Here is a 15,151-nt window from a genome sequence, read left to right on the forward strand (position 1 = left end):
GTTGGCCCCCCGCCCCCCAACTGTTACTCCCCCGCGAAGTACTTTTTTGCTTCTTCGCTTGGCTGCTATTAATATGACACATATTTGTTCTAATTTTGCCTGTTTGCGAGGGCTTGAATTCATCAGCGGGAAGCTATTGCTTTTTAGGACTTCGACACTTTGTTATGAATTATAATATTACTGAATATTTGCCCCTTTTTATTTCTATTTCTGTTGTCCTACGGCATAGTATCTTTATTTACCAATCTCACTGTTTGCTAATGAGGAATTAATGAACCTAAATGATGGTTCGAATTCATGGCGAATGGTTTTTCATGATTTTGACACGATGATTTGTATTGGTTTGAGTTTTGCGAGTAATTGTTGGTTTTTGTAGTATTTTTTTGTCTTATCATTGAATCTCATCATGGAGAAGGCTCATAGGTTTAATCGATATCATTATTTCAATTCAAAGCTTATGCTTTCTTTGATTTTTTACTAGTTGTTTTTTTTGTGGCCTGATTGTTAAGGTTCAAAAAAATAACAGTTCTTAATGGCCTTTTGGTGCATAGTTTTTGTTAATTTAACGGCTCACTTTTAGCAAACGTGTCATGCATGTAGTTATAGGTTTCTCACTTTAACGCCATTTTCTTTATATGATACTCAGTTTTTCCAATTTGTTTTTTGTTTGCTTCTTTTTTGCTTTGTCTGTCATTGATTTCCACAAGGTTGTTGCGTTTTGTATTCAATCTAAGGATGCGTAGAGTCTATATATTTTTTAATTAAATTGTTATTTTTTAGTGATTTGTTTGGCACCATTTTTTGGAAAATGAAATGTTCTCAGATTTTTTTCCTGTTTGGTCTTAGTTGGATATTGCTGTAAAAATGTTAATTGTTGGGTCAATAATTAATTAAGTTCTTTGGTTGTAATTCCTTTCTTGTCTTGTTATATGTTTCATTTAGTAACCAAGCTTTTTAATTGCTCTTGAACGAATTTCATAGCAATTATTGTAAAAATGTTGGTCTTTTTTATGCAATTTTTCGCGTGACTTCTCAAGTGACTTTTTCGCGCTTTCGTTCTTCATTTTTGAGTGATCTCTATTGCTCTCACTCCGAAGTAAAGCTTGTTGCTATTATAATGTCGGTTACAGCACAGCAAAAATAAGGGCCTGTAAGCCGGGTGTTCAGCAGATCTGGTTATCGATCGGGAGGTCAGTGGTTCGAATCCCTGCGGGGGCAAATGTTTTTCTACCCGTCTGTCGTTCGAGAGCAATTCTTCCGACATTAGTCGGTTTATGTTTATGACCAGATGACGACACGATCACTTCAAATATGCTTTTCATTTTATTCATTGGTTCAATTTTTCTCTCTGTGGAATAAGTTTTCTGTTCAATCGCGTGAATAAGGTTTTGGTCACATGCAGCTTACCTCACTCTCAAGAGTGACTTTCCTCGCTTTCTGCATAATTTTTCCTTACTTTAGTTCAGGGTTTAAGGTCAATTGAGTGTTATTTGAGAGCAGTTAGTAGAAGCAGCATTAAATTATACAGATTTTTAAAAATCAAAATAGAATATCTCAGCAGCTAATAAAAGGAAGAAGTTCTTTTCGGTATGTCATTTTATCTTCCTGAAACTGCAGATCTATGAAGCTATCGGAGCTATACTCTGGCAATCTGCCAGCTATCTTATTTTTCCTGGCAAACTCAGTTCATCAGTTGTTCACTTTTTGAAGTTTAATCATCATAGTTTTGTCCTTTGTAACTTTAGGTGGGCTTGAGCTTTCCCGGGTTACGGAACGTTGTAATAAACATGAATTTTGATTTTCGATGGTGGTCATGCTAACACTTTGTTTCATTAAATAGCGAGGTTGGCTATTTTGTTGGCTGTTTCTGCGCTGCTAATTTTTTGACTGCTTCAAACTATCAATTTTTTATAACATCTTCCTGTGTTCTCGACTGTTTGCGTGCAGTTCTTTTCACTGCGCGGAGGAATTTTTCTTCTTTTCTCGCTTTCCTCAAATTGCTTATGAGAAGCAGATGCTGATTAATTCGTATGGGATAAATTTTGAAGCCGTTATTGTAGTTGTGAGCGTCTTTTCGCCTCAAACATTTTTGCTTTTGTTCGAGCGTATTCGTTCGCTTGAGTGATTTCATTTTTTGTCATGAGAAACGGTATAAACTGGTAAAGTCCATGTCGCTCTGTTTGATCCTTTGTAAGCTCTAAGTGAGAGGTCAAATTTTATGATGTGAAGGGCAATTTCGTTGAATTTTTGTTGGCATAGACCACACCCGCTTTCTGTACCACTGTTATTGTGGAAGGCCTTCAAAAGCTTAGCTACCTACAATCAGATCAACCCTTTTGCTGTTCGTTCGAGAGCAATTAGTCCGAGTGCAGCTTGTTTATTGAAGAAATTTAAAGGAGAATCAGTCAAATAAAATGAAAATAGACCTGAGAAATGTAGGGAGATCAATTACAAACGTACCTTTACTTACCTGTGCTTCTTTGAAATATAATTCGTAGGTCTATTGCTAAATTTTATTTGTACGATTTATTTAATTCTCATTGAGAAAAGGGGGATGATGTAACTACCAACTCTAATCAAAATGGTACCTACTTTTTTTTTCTTTTGATATTTTTAAATAGCTGTCATGTTTGCTGTCTTTACCACCCTTCTATTAATCCCATGATATTATAGGTATCAAGTGTGGATACTTTAGTGCATAAAGCCTTCTGACTGTTTTTTTTAGCTTATTTTTAGTTGATTTTATGAATTTTTAAATTATATTCGTTCACTTTTTACAGGTTGAGCTAGAGTGGAAATTTGTTGCTCTCATCGTGGACAGGCTGCTGTTCTTGATCTACGTGCTGACTATTGTGTGTACTCTGTCATCAGTGCTAGTATGGAGACTCATTACTACAAAGTCACCCATTGATGACAAAACTGCCCTCCAGAGATTCACAGAGTAGAAAAACAGACCAATTGTGTTGTTTAGATTACCCAGTGCAGTGAAAATTCAGTGTCGTTGAATTAATTCAAACTGCATTTGTGAAGTCGATATTGATTTTGTGGATCAATTGCAGTTGCCCTTGTGAACAAAGTTTAATTGTTCTCATAATCTTTTAGGAGCAAATTGTTGCGTGAATACATTGATAGCCCAATAATGCGGGCGCTGACGATTGCTTGTAAAACATAAAGATTTAGGATTAGTTGTAGCAATGAGTGCGAGTGCATAGGGTTAAACATATAATATTGATTTTCGATGGAGGGGGTTGTTGATTACCCCACCCCCACCCCCTCCACTCCCACTCTTGTTGGGGGTGGAAGAGGACAGAGTTGCAACCATGGAAGTGTTAAACTAAACTCGATGAAGGAATTGTTTCTTTTGTCAGTTCAAGACTTCACAAGTTATTGCATATATTAAAAAAACTTTATTGCTGATATCGTTTTTGTGGTACAGTTATGTCTGTATGACTTCAGTAAATTTGTTATCTACCTTAACCGTTAACTTGTCGATTGGTAGAATTTAATTTTTAATCAAAGCTTTTACTTCAATCTCGATAGTATTTATAGACGTTGGATTCTAATTTATTCCCGAACACAATTGTGGCAAATTTTCTGTTTTAATCGAAGCTGTCTGTGGGGCTATTTTATCTGCCTTCCTGTGTTAATTTGTCTGGGTAGATAAATAAAGAGGAAACAAATTTTAAATCTGTACCAAATAAGTTCCATTCTTGTAATCTAGTAGACAATTTAATTTCCTATTCTGTAGTAATCAACTATTGAGAAGATATCCTGTATTCAACAATTTCCGTTTTTGACAAGGGAAGTCCCGGTAAATCAATGGTTCCAGGTAAAAGAATTATCAAAAAGGGGTGATACTATTTAAAAAAGAATTGCAGTGTACAAATTTGCCCATCAGAAAGTGTCAATTATGATCGGCGAGTTGTCTGTTTAATCAATATTATTGACACCAAAGTAGCTTATATGTCCTTGTATTATTTGTAATATGTCGGCGATACTACATGTTATGTGCCCAATAAATCGGAATCCAGACATAACTTGGAACACTTAGAATTTGCAATGGCCGGGGGTTGAGGATTGCATTTCTTGGAGCCGGCTCCGAGATTAAATAGATTTTTAGAGTAAAATCTTGGAAAATACGTTGTCATCTCACTAGATGGGCAGAGAGACCTGAAAACCAACTAAACAAGATAAACATGCGTTGGTCATGAAGATTATGTTGCAAAATATTTGGTGGCATTAAAAACCCGGTGTGGGTTGCACGTTCAACATGTGTCACAAGTGATTATTTGATTTTTTCATGCTTTGAACTGATGAGAACTTTCCAATTAACCAAGATGGTTCGAAGAGACGGCTCACTAAGGGATGTAATTTGTTTTTAGAGGAAAACTTTTCAGGTTAGAATGCCTCAGAACGAGCACATAGAGTTGCATCGCAAACGATATGGGCGACAGTTGGATTACGAGGAGCGAACACGAAAAAAGGAAAGTCGACAAGTGCGTGTCTTGTCCAAGAAGTCGCAAACTCTGAGGAAACACAAGGCTAAGATATTCCACAAACAGCGCTTCAACGAAAAGGTTCAAATGAAGAAAACAATACGTCAACATGAAGAGAAGTTAGCCAAAAAGAAAGCTGAAAAACCAGCGAAAGAAGGTGCAGTGCCTTCTTATCTTTTGGACAGAGAAACAACGAACACAGCTAAGGTTCTAAGCAATACTTTGAAGCAAAAGAGGAAAGAAAAGGCAGGAAAATGGGACGTTCCGATTCCCAAAGTTAGAGCCCAAGGCGAAGACGAAGTGTTTAAGGTTCTCAAAAGTGGAAAAAGGCGCAAGAAGGAATGGAAACGTATGGTGACCAAAGTTACTTTTGTGGGAGAAAACTTCACACGAAAACCACCCAAATTCGAACGCTTTATTCGACCCATGGGTCTTAGATTTAAAAAAGCACATGTTACACATCCAGAGTTGAAAGCCACTTTTTGCTTGCCAATTATTGGTGTAAAAAAGAACCCAGGTAGTAAAATGTTTACGAGTCTCGGTGTCGTGACTAAAGGAACTATCGTTGAAGTTAATGTGAGTGAACTTGGTTTAGTTACCCAAGGCGGTAAAGTGGTGTGGGGCAAATACGCACAAGTTACAAATAACCCGGAGAACGATGGATGTATTAATGCCGTCCTCTTAGTGTAATATGCCGCGTATTGAATGAATCACGATTGATGAGTAGCGAATCAAGCAGCCGTTGTTCGGACGTTTGATGGTGCTTTGTGGCTGATGAATATATGTTGATGCGTAGTTTTTGGAACCTTTAGCTTGAATAAAAAATAACGATCAAGATTTTTTCCAGCGTAGGTTTACAGGTTCTCCATAGATAATACATAATTAAGTGCTCTCATTAAGTGCAATTTTACCTAAAGTTAGTATCTTTTCTTTGAGAAGCTGAATTTGTGTCACGCAGTTACCAAAATTTTACCACCAAACGTGAAGATCTATCAAATGACACTGGACTCAATCGAGTTCCTTCCAGCTAGTCATAATCAGGCTTGTGTAAATGCGTTTGACAGTCTTCTGCATTTCTTTCGTGCAAAACTATCGAAATTGCTCTCAAACGAAGTCTGTAAGCCTTAGTCTCCAAGTATGCGATTCACCGAACCTGTTTTGAGGAGACAATTTCAAGGATTGAAGGGTGGTTCTTCGTCTTAAAAGTTTGAGTCGGCTACCCCTTCCCAACCTCAACACTCCCGTCCACCTTCCTCCAGCCAGGTGATTTGGACCCCCTCTAGTCCAGCTCTCTGACAACCCTTACCCCATCACTTGACCCCCGCCCCCCTCACACCGATCACACCCACTTGATGCATCTTTAAGCCCCAGCTGGTTACTACTGAAGCCCACCACTCGCCAGTTGTTTGAGAGCAATTCTCCCGACCTTAGTTGATTATGTTTTTTTAAATCTGAATAGTTAGTTATGTTCGATTCAAATTGTTAAAATTTTTTAAATAATTTTTTGAATTGTTTTTTGACCAATTGATTGTTGGTTTCATTCAGCGGTTTTAATTAACTGCCGGCCCCATCTTTCAGTCGGTTCAGCTCGTTGAAAAAAATTGTTTCGCGTTGCCGGAAGTCACAGCTTGTTAAACTAATTGCGTGAATTCTTTGACTTCTGTAGGCTAGTTTTGTCATTCGATCATTCTGCTCAAAGTGTTTTTAAACATCAGTCGCTTAGGAAAGTGATCTAAATGAACAGATTCATAAAACTGAAAGCGAGAATAGAGACTGAAAGCGAGATTTGTTCTTAAAGGTCTTAGTTACCTTCTCTAATACTTATGGGTATTGAAATTCGCCCCTGAACGCCCTCATTGAGCAACAGTAGTATGTCTAAATACGAATTGACATCAATAAAATGTTTGTACAAAAGTCAAAATTTCATTTTCTGTTCTTTCTATCCCGTTTGGGGTTATGGGAATCAATGGCGGCTGTTTTCCGGCAGTCTGCCTGGGTATCTTTTTGATTGCAACAAAAATAGGTCACGAAAAGAAAAATATAAAATCAACCAGTCAGTATTTTTGGACGAAATTCATTCACTAGGAGAAATTTGACGTTCTATTCAATGAAAAAACTCTGCAGAAAGGTTATTTATGAGCTTAAATACAGATATAGAAAATTTTATTTTATTTGCTAGACAAAAAATGGTTTAACCAACGGGTAAAGTTTTTTGTTTCCACCAAAAGAAATTTGTTAGTTCTAATTCTGAAGAACACAAAATAGTTTTGATCAGTTTAAAGAAATCATAATTTTTGCATTTCTAATGAACAAATTTCTTTTTCAAATGAACACATAAAAATATGTACTTTTGATAAACCTTGCTGAATCCCTTTTTTTTCTGTCAAAGGCTCAAAAATTAATTTCGGAAGAAAAAGAAAGAAATAAAAAGTTATGTCGAAGAAATTTTCATAGCTTGTAGTTTGCACTTGGAGTTTTATCACGAATGGTTGCCGAATCTAGGCTGTAAAATGAGTTCCGTGAGCTGATAGCTCTGTTGTGTGCCGATTTGTCCTGTACGTTTGTTGGACGTCTAATTTGATAATCAGCATTTTAAGGAGGTATTGATGTATATCCTTTTTGCTGGGATTTGTTTTATCTGTTTGTAATTAAGCATTAGTACTCCTTCCGATTATAATGTTGTTGCAGGTGGTTTTGTTTATTGGTTCCAGTACTCTCTCCATTTCATGTAAACGCGTCAAAATAGTGATGCTTTTAGGGTGTTGGTTTTCATCGCATAGCTTCCACGAATTGAGGTACTATAGTTTTCAATGAGTTGTTCCTTTTTTTCGAAGCGCTCTTTCAATTGGTTGTGTAGTTTCAAAGTTTGGGCTTTATACTGTCTTGTATGTACTTTCTAATAACATTAATATAAGTGAATTCACGCGTAAAAACAATAAAGGTTAGTAAATTATAAATTATTGTTCCGACCCCACTTGTGGGGGGGGGGGGGGGGGAGGAACTAACTCAAATGGGTTTTTTTTTGGTTCAGTCAATTTTGGCCGATCTATATATTCGCCGTAGAGAAATGTGAGTGGTATCATTAAAAAGCTGGTTCAGCGTAGAATTCAAAATAAAAAAGATTTTTTTGAATTTCGTTTTTTTCGAGGAGTTATCGAGGATTGAAGTTTTGTGTGAACACGTGATATTTGATCACTTTTAGTGTAATTTTTCTCCAAATTAAAACATTTTTTAAAAAGATAGTATTTCAAAATTAAATTTCACGCCAAAAAATGGTCCAATTTTGTGTTCCTAGTAGACTAAAGGCGATAAAAAAATTAGTTCTGAACTCATAGGGAAGTTCACTATCAAAAAAATCGAACTCTATTTGAGAGCTCTTTTCTTTTAAATGAAACTTTTATCTTTTTTGCTTTTTTAAAGTCACCTAGAGACAAGTCACCTTTTATATCGAGCTTCTATTAATGACAAACCTCCTTTACAGTCAAATGAAGCCCAATGAATAAAAACATCGTTTTCAAGGAATTGCTCATGTTTTGGCCTTGATTCTGAGTTTTTGTAATTTTAAATGAAATTCTGAATTTTTTGAAATTTCACTAATTTTTTGGAGTCCTATGGCATGGATTCATTGACTAACAGTGGAATATGTACCATAATGAGCATCAAGTGAACATATCTAGTACTTTGAGGGGGCAGCTAATGGCTGCTAAGACTTAAAAAAAATCGAATTTTTTTGAACATTAAAGAATCATAAGCTTAATATTGTGAACTGTAAGTCAGTCCAGGGGTGACAGCACCCTCTTCCTTGGTACTGCAACAAAAATTAATCTGGTTAGCGGTTTTATCTTCTAACTATTGGTTATATGACTTCAATGACACAAGATTTCAAAAAAATAAAAAAAAGTTTTTTGGATTTTTTCGTATTATTGGTTACTTTTGAAATCTTATCACATTATCCAAATATTGACAGCTCACATTGGCCTAAGCAAGATGTTAAGTGGATCACAAAAAAAATTTATGAAAAATTTATGGTTTAAATGGCCTCGACACGTTTTCTTGCACTTTTCTATTAAATTTTTGGTTTTCGCCTTTTTTTGTTGTTGTTTTAATAGTCATAAGACTTACTGTGATGTCTTAATGATTACGTTTGCAAGACAAACATAAACATACTCCCGTCGGTGCATCTTTGAGCGTATTTATTGACTTCCGTTGAAAGCTATTGAATTTAATGGCTGTCAAATAAAAATAATTTTTTAAAAATATTTTTGAACACCAACAATTCTTAAACTTTTTTCGTGAACTGTTAGTCATTGTCAGTATTGACAGGACCCACTTGCTTTCTACTACAACTAAAATTAATCTGGTTAGCGGTTTTATCTTCTAACTATTGGTTATACGACTTCAATGACACAAGATTTCAAAAAAATAAAAAAAAGTTTTTTGGATTTTTTCGTATTATTGGTTACTTTTGAAATCTTATCACATTATCCAAATATTGACAGCTCACATTGGCCTAAGCAAGATGTTAAGTGGATCACAAAAAAAATTTATGAAAAATTTATGGTTTAAATGGCCTCGACACGTTTTCTTGCACTTTTCTATTAAATTTTTGGTTTTCGCCTTTTTTTGTTGTTGTTTTAATAGTCATAAGACTTACTGTGATGTCTTAATGATTACGTTTGCAAGACAAACATAAACATACTCCCGTCGGTGCATCTTTGAGCGTTTTTATTGACTTCCGTTGAAAGCTATTGAATTTAATGGCTGTCAAATAAAAATAATTTTTCAAAAATATTTTTGAACACCAACAATTCTTAAACTTTTTTCGTGAACTGTTAGTCATTGTCAGTATTGACAGGACCCACTTGCTTTCTACTACAACTAAAATTAATCTTGTTAGCTGTTTTATCTTCTAACTATTGGTTATATGACTTCAATGACACAAGATTTCAATTTTTTGAATTTTTTTGGATATTTTTGTATTATTGGTTACTTTTGAACTCTTCACATTATCCAAACATTATACACATTATCCAAATATTATTAAAATTCCATTGGCTTAGAGAGGACGTTCGGTGGATCTCAGAGAAACTTTTCAGAGAAAATCTACTGGTTTAATTGTCTTCGACACTTTCTTCTCGCACTTTTCTACTGAATTTTGATTTCTGTTTTTGTTATTTTATTCAAACATATGACTTAATGTGATGTCTTGTAAATATCTATGCATGACAAACATCCTTTTTTCCGATCGGGTTATATCTGAGCGAAGTTTTTGAGCTCTGTTGAAAGATTTTGAGTTTAATGGCTGTTAAGAGTTTGAAAATAATTTTTTTGAACATTATACAATGCTAAACCGTTTTTTTTTCGTGAACTATTGGTCAGGTTCAGTACTGAAGGAATCCTTTATCTTCTACGTATTAGTTTTAAAATTTTAATGCCACGAGATTTCATATTTTTATTTTCGGGTACATTATTTTATTTTTGGATCCTTTTGAGATCTTATCACATCATCCTACTGCTGATAGTCCCCATTGGTTTAGGGAAGAAGTTCAACGGATCATAGATAAAGTTTTCAGAGAAGAGCTTATGATTTGAATTGCTTCGACGTTTTCTTCTTGCACTTTTCTACTGAATTTTTGGGTTTTGCCTGTCTCTGTTGTTGTTTTCATAGTCAATAATATGTTGTAGGGTCTTATTGATAAAAACGATTGGCAAACAATTGTTTTGTCCCATTGAGGGATAACTTATGGTATTTACTGGCTTCCGTTGAATGCTAATGAATTTAATGGCGTTGATAAAACGTGTTTTCATTGCTCTTGAAAAATTATTTTTAAATAGAAGTTTTTAGTGAAAAGTTCATTTTTTAATGCCTTCGACACTTTTCTCGATCAATTTTTTCTTGAATTTGCTGTTGTTGTTCTTTAGCCGTAAATTGCTCACAGGTCTCATAGGCTTGTAATTGAGGATTGAATTAATGATGTTACCCGAAGCAGTCAGTTTATAGCGAATAGTCTTAAAGTTTATGATAAACATTTTGAAATGTTCATGATAAACATTTTGAGTTTCTCTTTAGTTTGTTTCTTTGGCATAGTCTGACCAAAGACAGGTCCTTTTGGTTTTGTAATGACTTTTTAGTAATTTATCATGGATTATTTATTTAAAAGCTAATGATTTTTAAGATTTTTGAAATTTCTTGTAAAAAATGTTGATTAATTTTTAAGTTTCACCTCAATGTTCGTTCTTTTTGTCGACTTGTTACCTAGTCTCATTAAGAAAAATTTCCATCTGCTGTATAATTAGAAAAAAGTAAATTTGCGTAGTTAAGGTTTTATCTGACTGCATTTTGACGTTGTTACTAGGCGCTTTTAATTTTAGATATTCAGTTTTTGCTGTGAAGTTTTTTTGGTGCTATTTTTTTTACTCTTAGTCTCTTTAATGTCAGATCACGTTGGTGCTGTAAAGAGGCATGGCATTAGGTAATTCAATTAGTAGATAGGTTGTTTAACGATTGTTTTAAACTCAAACATCTATTTTTGTTATCTCTTCATTTGGTTGATAATTTAGTCAAAAATGTAGATGAGCTCGGGTCGGAACATCATGTGCGAACGCACATTAACGCGCCGCCTTGTTCTTTTAAGGCTAAAATTTTAGTTTCAATTTCTAGGTGCATTCAGGGGTTCAGTTTTACAAAGGAAACATTGAGTCGAAAATAGCAACAGTAACCTGTTTACGACATAGATTCCAATTTATCTGAATGTAAATGTATTCGATATTTATGCATAGGAATGGGATCGCTCTTTTCAGATAGTATCTGTTAATAATATGCAGTCCATTGACGGGATAGACTCAGTGCCTCTCAAATCAAATCTCGCGGGCATCAATGGTACAGCTGGAGATCACGGAGACTCAAAACCAGCTGCAACTCCATCTTCTAAAGGGAACGAAATGTCATCAAAAGTGAGTGGTGGATCTGTTTTGTCTCGACACCCCTGTCGTTTTCATTGCACCCAATTGTACATTGCCTTTTTAGTCAGAAAGAACAAATTTTATATGGCCAGTACGGTAAGAGTGCGTAATAGATTGGCAGACTCTATGAGTCACAGGCGGGATGATGATTGGAAAGACCACTCCGCAGTTTTCGTGATCTTTATGACCGTAAATTCGGTCAATTTTTGTTTGTCGAACGGGTGTTACCTATCTTCCACTTTTTTCGAACGGAAAATTAGTTTGCTGCATCTTCAGTAATGGTGAAAAGAATAATATCGATGAATTTCATTATTGATTAGTGGTTGCCTGATCAAGTAACAATGAAGGGTGTGCATACTGTGAATGCAAATAAAGCGTGGTTGAACTGTTTTTAGTTCTCCATGAGTACCCGTACGGTCATTTTCGTTTTACATTTGCTCTAGAACATCTTATGACTTTTGGAGTGGCTTCTCCTCGCTTGTATTTCGCGTGATCTAAATTGCAGTCAGCAAAGTCCTTATCGCGGAATAGTCAAGGTCTCCGAGTGTTATCCGGGAGATCACGGGTTCGAGCCTCTCCAGAGTCTGAAGTTTTTAACTTTTTTCATAAAATCTATTACTAAATCAGTAATTTATTAGCTAAAATTGCTGATAATTTTCAAGAGCAATGCCCTCAAGGATTCCTCATAAACTGCAACAACGCCTAGTTGTAGCTTTACTGTCTGTCAAAACGATTTGGAACTCCCGTTTGACAAGTTTTTTGCTACTTTAAATCTGTTTAACAATACCTTGAGCGGTTTTAGCGTCATTTTTGGTCTTATTATGTTTATTGCACAATTATGTAAATATTTGAAGAAATTGCGTATTGTTAATAGATGATATGAGGCTACCATTCGTCTCAGTGGCCCTCTACAGTTCAAAGAATTGGATTTGTATTGGGCGCTGTCTGATCTTTCCACTTTTTTCTATTCGATGTCAATAGAAGGGAAGTTTTAGTACTGAATTTGATCATTTTGAATTTTTATGGAAGAGACGTACTGAGTAGTTTAAAGCGTTAATTTGTTGATTAAAACAAGCTGTGAATTTCCCATTGTGCAGCAATTTGCTTCTACTTCTGGTAGTTTTTTTCGTGATTGGTTCGTGAATGCCGGTAAAGGTTATAGATGTGTTCTGATAATGTATACATGCAATTGCTTGTATGGATTGAGATCCAATAAATGAAATTTATTGCTTTAACACTAGTTAGTGAATTTAGTGAGTTTCTGCGAGGCATTATTTTGTCATCGATTATCAATAATGACTGGTCCCGTGATGTTATAAGCAAGCCTGAGATAATGTTTTTAGTTTATGGCTTTATAGCTCTGACACTGTTTTATAGCTCGGAGCTTTGCGTGCACTTGAGTTTTTTGTAATCTTTTTAAAATCTCATTTCTAATAGGTCTCAATTGCCTGCTAAAGAGCAATAAGTGAACCTATTTGATGTTTTCAGTTGATTGGTAAACCTTTATGACTTTGACTTTGTTGTTTTTGGCAATCTCTTACTTAGTCTTATTAATGTCAGATTCCTTTGACTTTCTAGCGTAACGTAAGGTAGTCTTATAGGGTTCGCGTTCTCCTATATTTTTTATATACTTCTGTTTATTTTTTATTTTATTCTGGTTATAATTAATTGACTATTATAAAAACCACCTCTCTATTATACTTTTGATTTCTGTGCGTAATTGTTGGTTTTTTGTTGTCTCCTTAAAACAGCTTTTGGGTCAACAGGTCTCATTCACCCCCATTAGATTTTCAGTGATTGGCCAATGTAATTGCTAAAGACTATATTGAAATTTTCTTTGATTGTTAAGATCTTGCACTCATTAATTGCTCTCGTAGAGAAGCAATTATTGTAAACGCGTGTGTCTTTTTATTCAAAATTCTTCGCTTGACCGTTTTGACTTTTCGAGTGACTTTTACGCCCTTTACTTTTTGTGTTTCGCGTGATCTAAAATTCTTTCTCGATCACAATTTCAAGCAGCTGAACTCAATTGGCGGCAGTTTAATACTAAATGTCAAATGAAAAGCGCGCCGAAACTGATGCCATTTTTCACTTTAAATCTTAATGGTGGTATATGTTAACCTCTAATGTGGTTATTTGAAGCACACTATTGAACTTTTTAGTCCCATTTAGGCTACCCCTGCTGTTTTGTTTAGGTTTGTGTATGTTTTGATAATAAGTTTTGTTGACTATCAAAAGGCATTGTTAACATTGATTGTCAGGTTGTTAATTTAATTTTTTCAACTGACCGTAATTTTGGATCTGTACTTCTGTTTTGAAATTATTATCTTAATTCGTTCTCTACCTCGATGTATGTTACGACTATTTGATCACTCTCAACGAAGTCATAGAGTAATCTTATTCGGTGACTTCTACCACTCAGGGAAGTGTTATCTTGTGAAGAATTATCTGCGTGACGTCATTTGTTACCGCATTCTATATCGGTTGTAAGGTCAATTGCGCAATAAGATTGTTAAGCATGCATAACTTATCTCACTTAGTGAAAAAAAACCTGCAACCGTTTATTAGATCTGATTGAGATAGCAAAATTTATTTGAAATTAAATAGAGCTAAAGCCTAAGCTAGATTATTTTAAGGCCATTTTACTCGATATTCAATTGTTGTTGTAATTTGACCTGAGTTGGACGGAATTCAGTTTTTGAATACCATTTTATATTGTTTGGCAAATTTAGGCGTTTATTTAGGCGTCAATATTTTGATCAGTTCAGTTTTTGTCCATTCCAATGGAATGAAAAAATGTCTTTGGCAGACATTTCTGTCCCTGTTTGAGTGTCCCTCAAATTTTAGGTCACGAAGTATGAATTACTATTTTATATTGAGATTTTCCTATCTCTGCTTCATTTGGCCAAGAATGGGACTGAGCGGGGTCGGAACATTGTGCAAATGCACATTACCCAGCCTCCTTGTTGGCTTTATTTTTAGATATTTTTTGCTGTGCTGATACGTTGGGCGTTTTTTGTTTTGAGCTTATTCTTATAGATTATTATTAAGTAAGCTGAGATCACAAAATTTTAGAAGTGAAGAGCCGTCTCGTCAAATTTGTTTGCAAACCTCAAAAAATGGACGTGATATAAATAAGCTCTATTTGCAATTTTTTGCTATTAATGGATGACGTACGCAGCGTTAAAATGCTTCAATGATATATTAAGAGTTGAAGCAATGAATACAAGTTTTTGCTGCTGTTTTTGCAGGACTACTACTTTGACTCATATGCGCACTTTGGAATCCACGAGGAAATGTTAAAAGACGAGGTGCGCACAGTGACCTACAGAAATGCCATGTATCACAACAGACACCTCTTCAAGGACAAGGTGGTGCTGGATGTAGGCTGCGGAACTGGCATCCTGAGCATGTTCGCTGCCAGGGCAGGTGCTAAACATGTCATTGGGGTAAGTGAGTTGCATGTTGAAATGTGAGCTTAGAAATGTTGCAATAACTTTCTTTCAGGCAGTTTATTAAACGGGCACTGAGAGAACAAATCACAGTGCTAAAATTTGAAAGTAATTTGTTAGTTATTTCGCCTGGTTAGAGTGCACACTGCTAGGTGGTTTTGAAATGTTGAGTGTTCAAATATTTTGCGCATACCAAACTTTTTGTCTAATGAAAATTATCTTAACATTGCTAAAACCTCA

At 35.2% G+C, this 15,151-nt stretch overlaps 3 protein-coding genes across 3 annotated transcripts in view; all 3 read left to right on the top strand.

Moving 5' to 3' along the window:
• The window catches only part of LOC142342840 (acetylcholine receptor subunit beta-type unc-29-like), a 72,817-nt gene extending 69,299 nt beyond the window's left edge, over positions 1-3,518 (top strand). Inside the window, exon 7 of the mRNA XM_075394446.1 lies at positions 2,781-3,518. Coding sequence (XP_075250561.1) covers positions 2,781-2,945 — 165 coding nt within the window. The 3' untranslated portion in view covers positions 2,946-3,518. The remainder of the gene's footprint in view (positions 1-2,780) is intronic.
• Positions 3,519-4,371: 853 nt separating this feature from the next.
• Positions 4,372-5,331, top strand: LOC142342253 (ribosome biogenesis protein NSA2 homolog). The gene has a single exon (XM_075393527.1). The coding sequence runs from the start codon at positions 4,404-4,406 to the stop codon at positions 5,184-5,186; it is 783 nt and encodes a 260-aa protein (XP_075249642.1). The 5' UTR covers positions 4,372-4,403; the 3' UTR covers positions 5,187-5,331.
• A 5,946-nt stretch (positions 5,332-11,277) lies between these two features.
• The window catches only part of LOC142342254 (protein arginine N-methyltransferase 1-like), a 37,534-nt gene continuing 33,660 nt past the window's right edge, over positions 11,278-15,151 (top strand). Inside the window, exons 1-2 of the mRNA XM_075393528.1 lie at positions 11,278-11,450; positions 14,711-14,908. Of these exons, the coding sequence (XP_075249643.1) occupies positions 11,316-11,450; positions 14,711-14,908 (333 nt within the window). The 5' untranslated portion in view covers positions 11,278-11,315. The remainder of the gene's footprint in view (positions 11,451-14,710; positions 14,909-15,151) is intronic.

The sequence above is a fragment of the Convolutriloba macropyga genome, chromosome 7, assembly GCF_964194025.1.
Source record: "Convolutriloba macropyga chromosome 7, txConMacr16.3, whole genome shotgun sequence".
NCBI classification, from domain to species: domain Eukaryota; kingdom Metazoa; phylum Xenacoelomorpha; order Acoela; family Convolutidae; genus Convolutriloba; species Convolutriloba macropyga.

What these genes read in the sequence shown, in the direction of transcription:
- LOC142342253 (XM_075393527.1), top strand. Translation starts at nt 4,404, where the DNA reads ATGCCTCAGAACGAGCACATAGAGTTGCATCGCAAACGATATGGGCGA.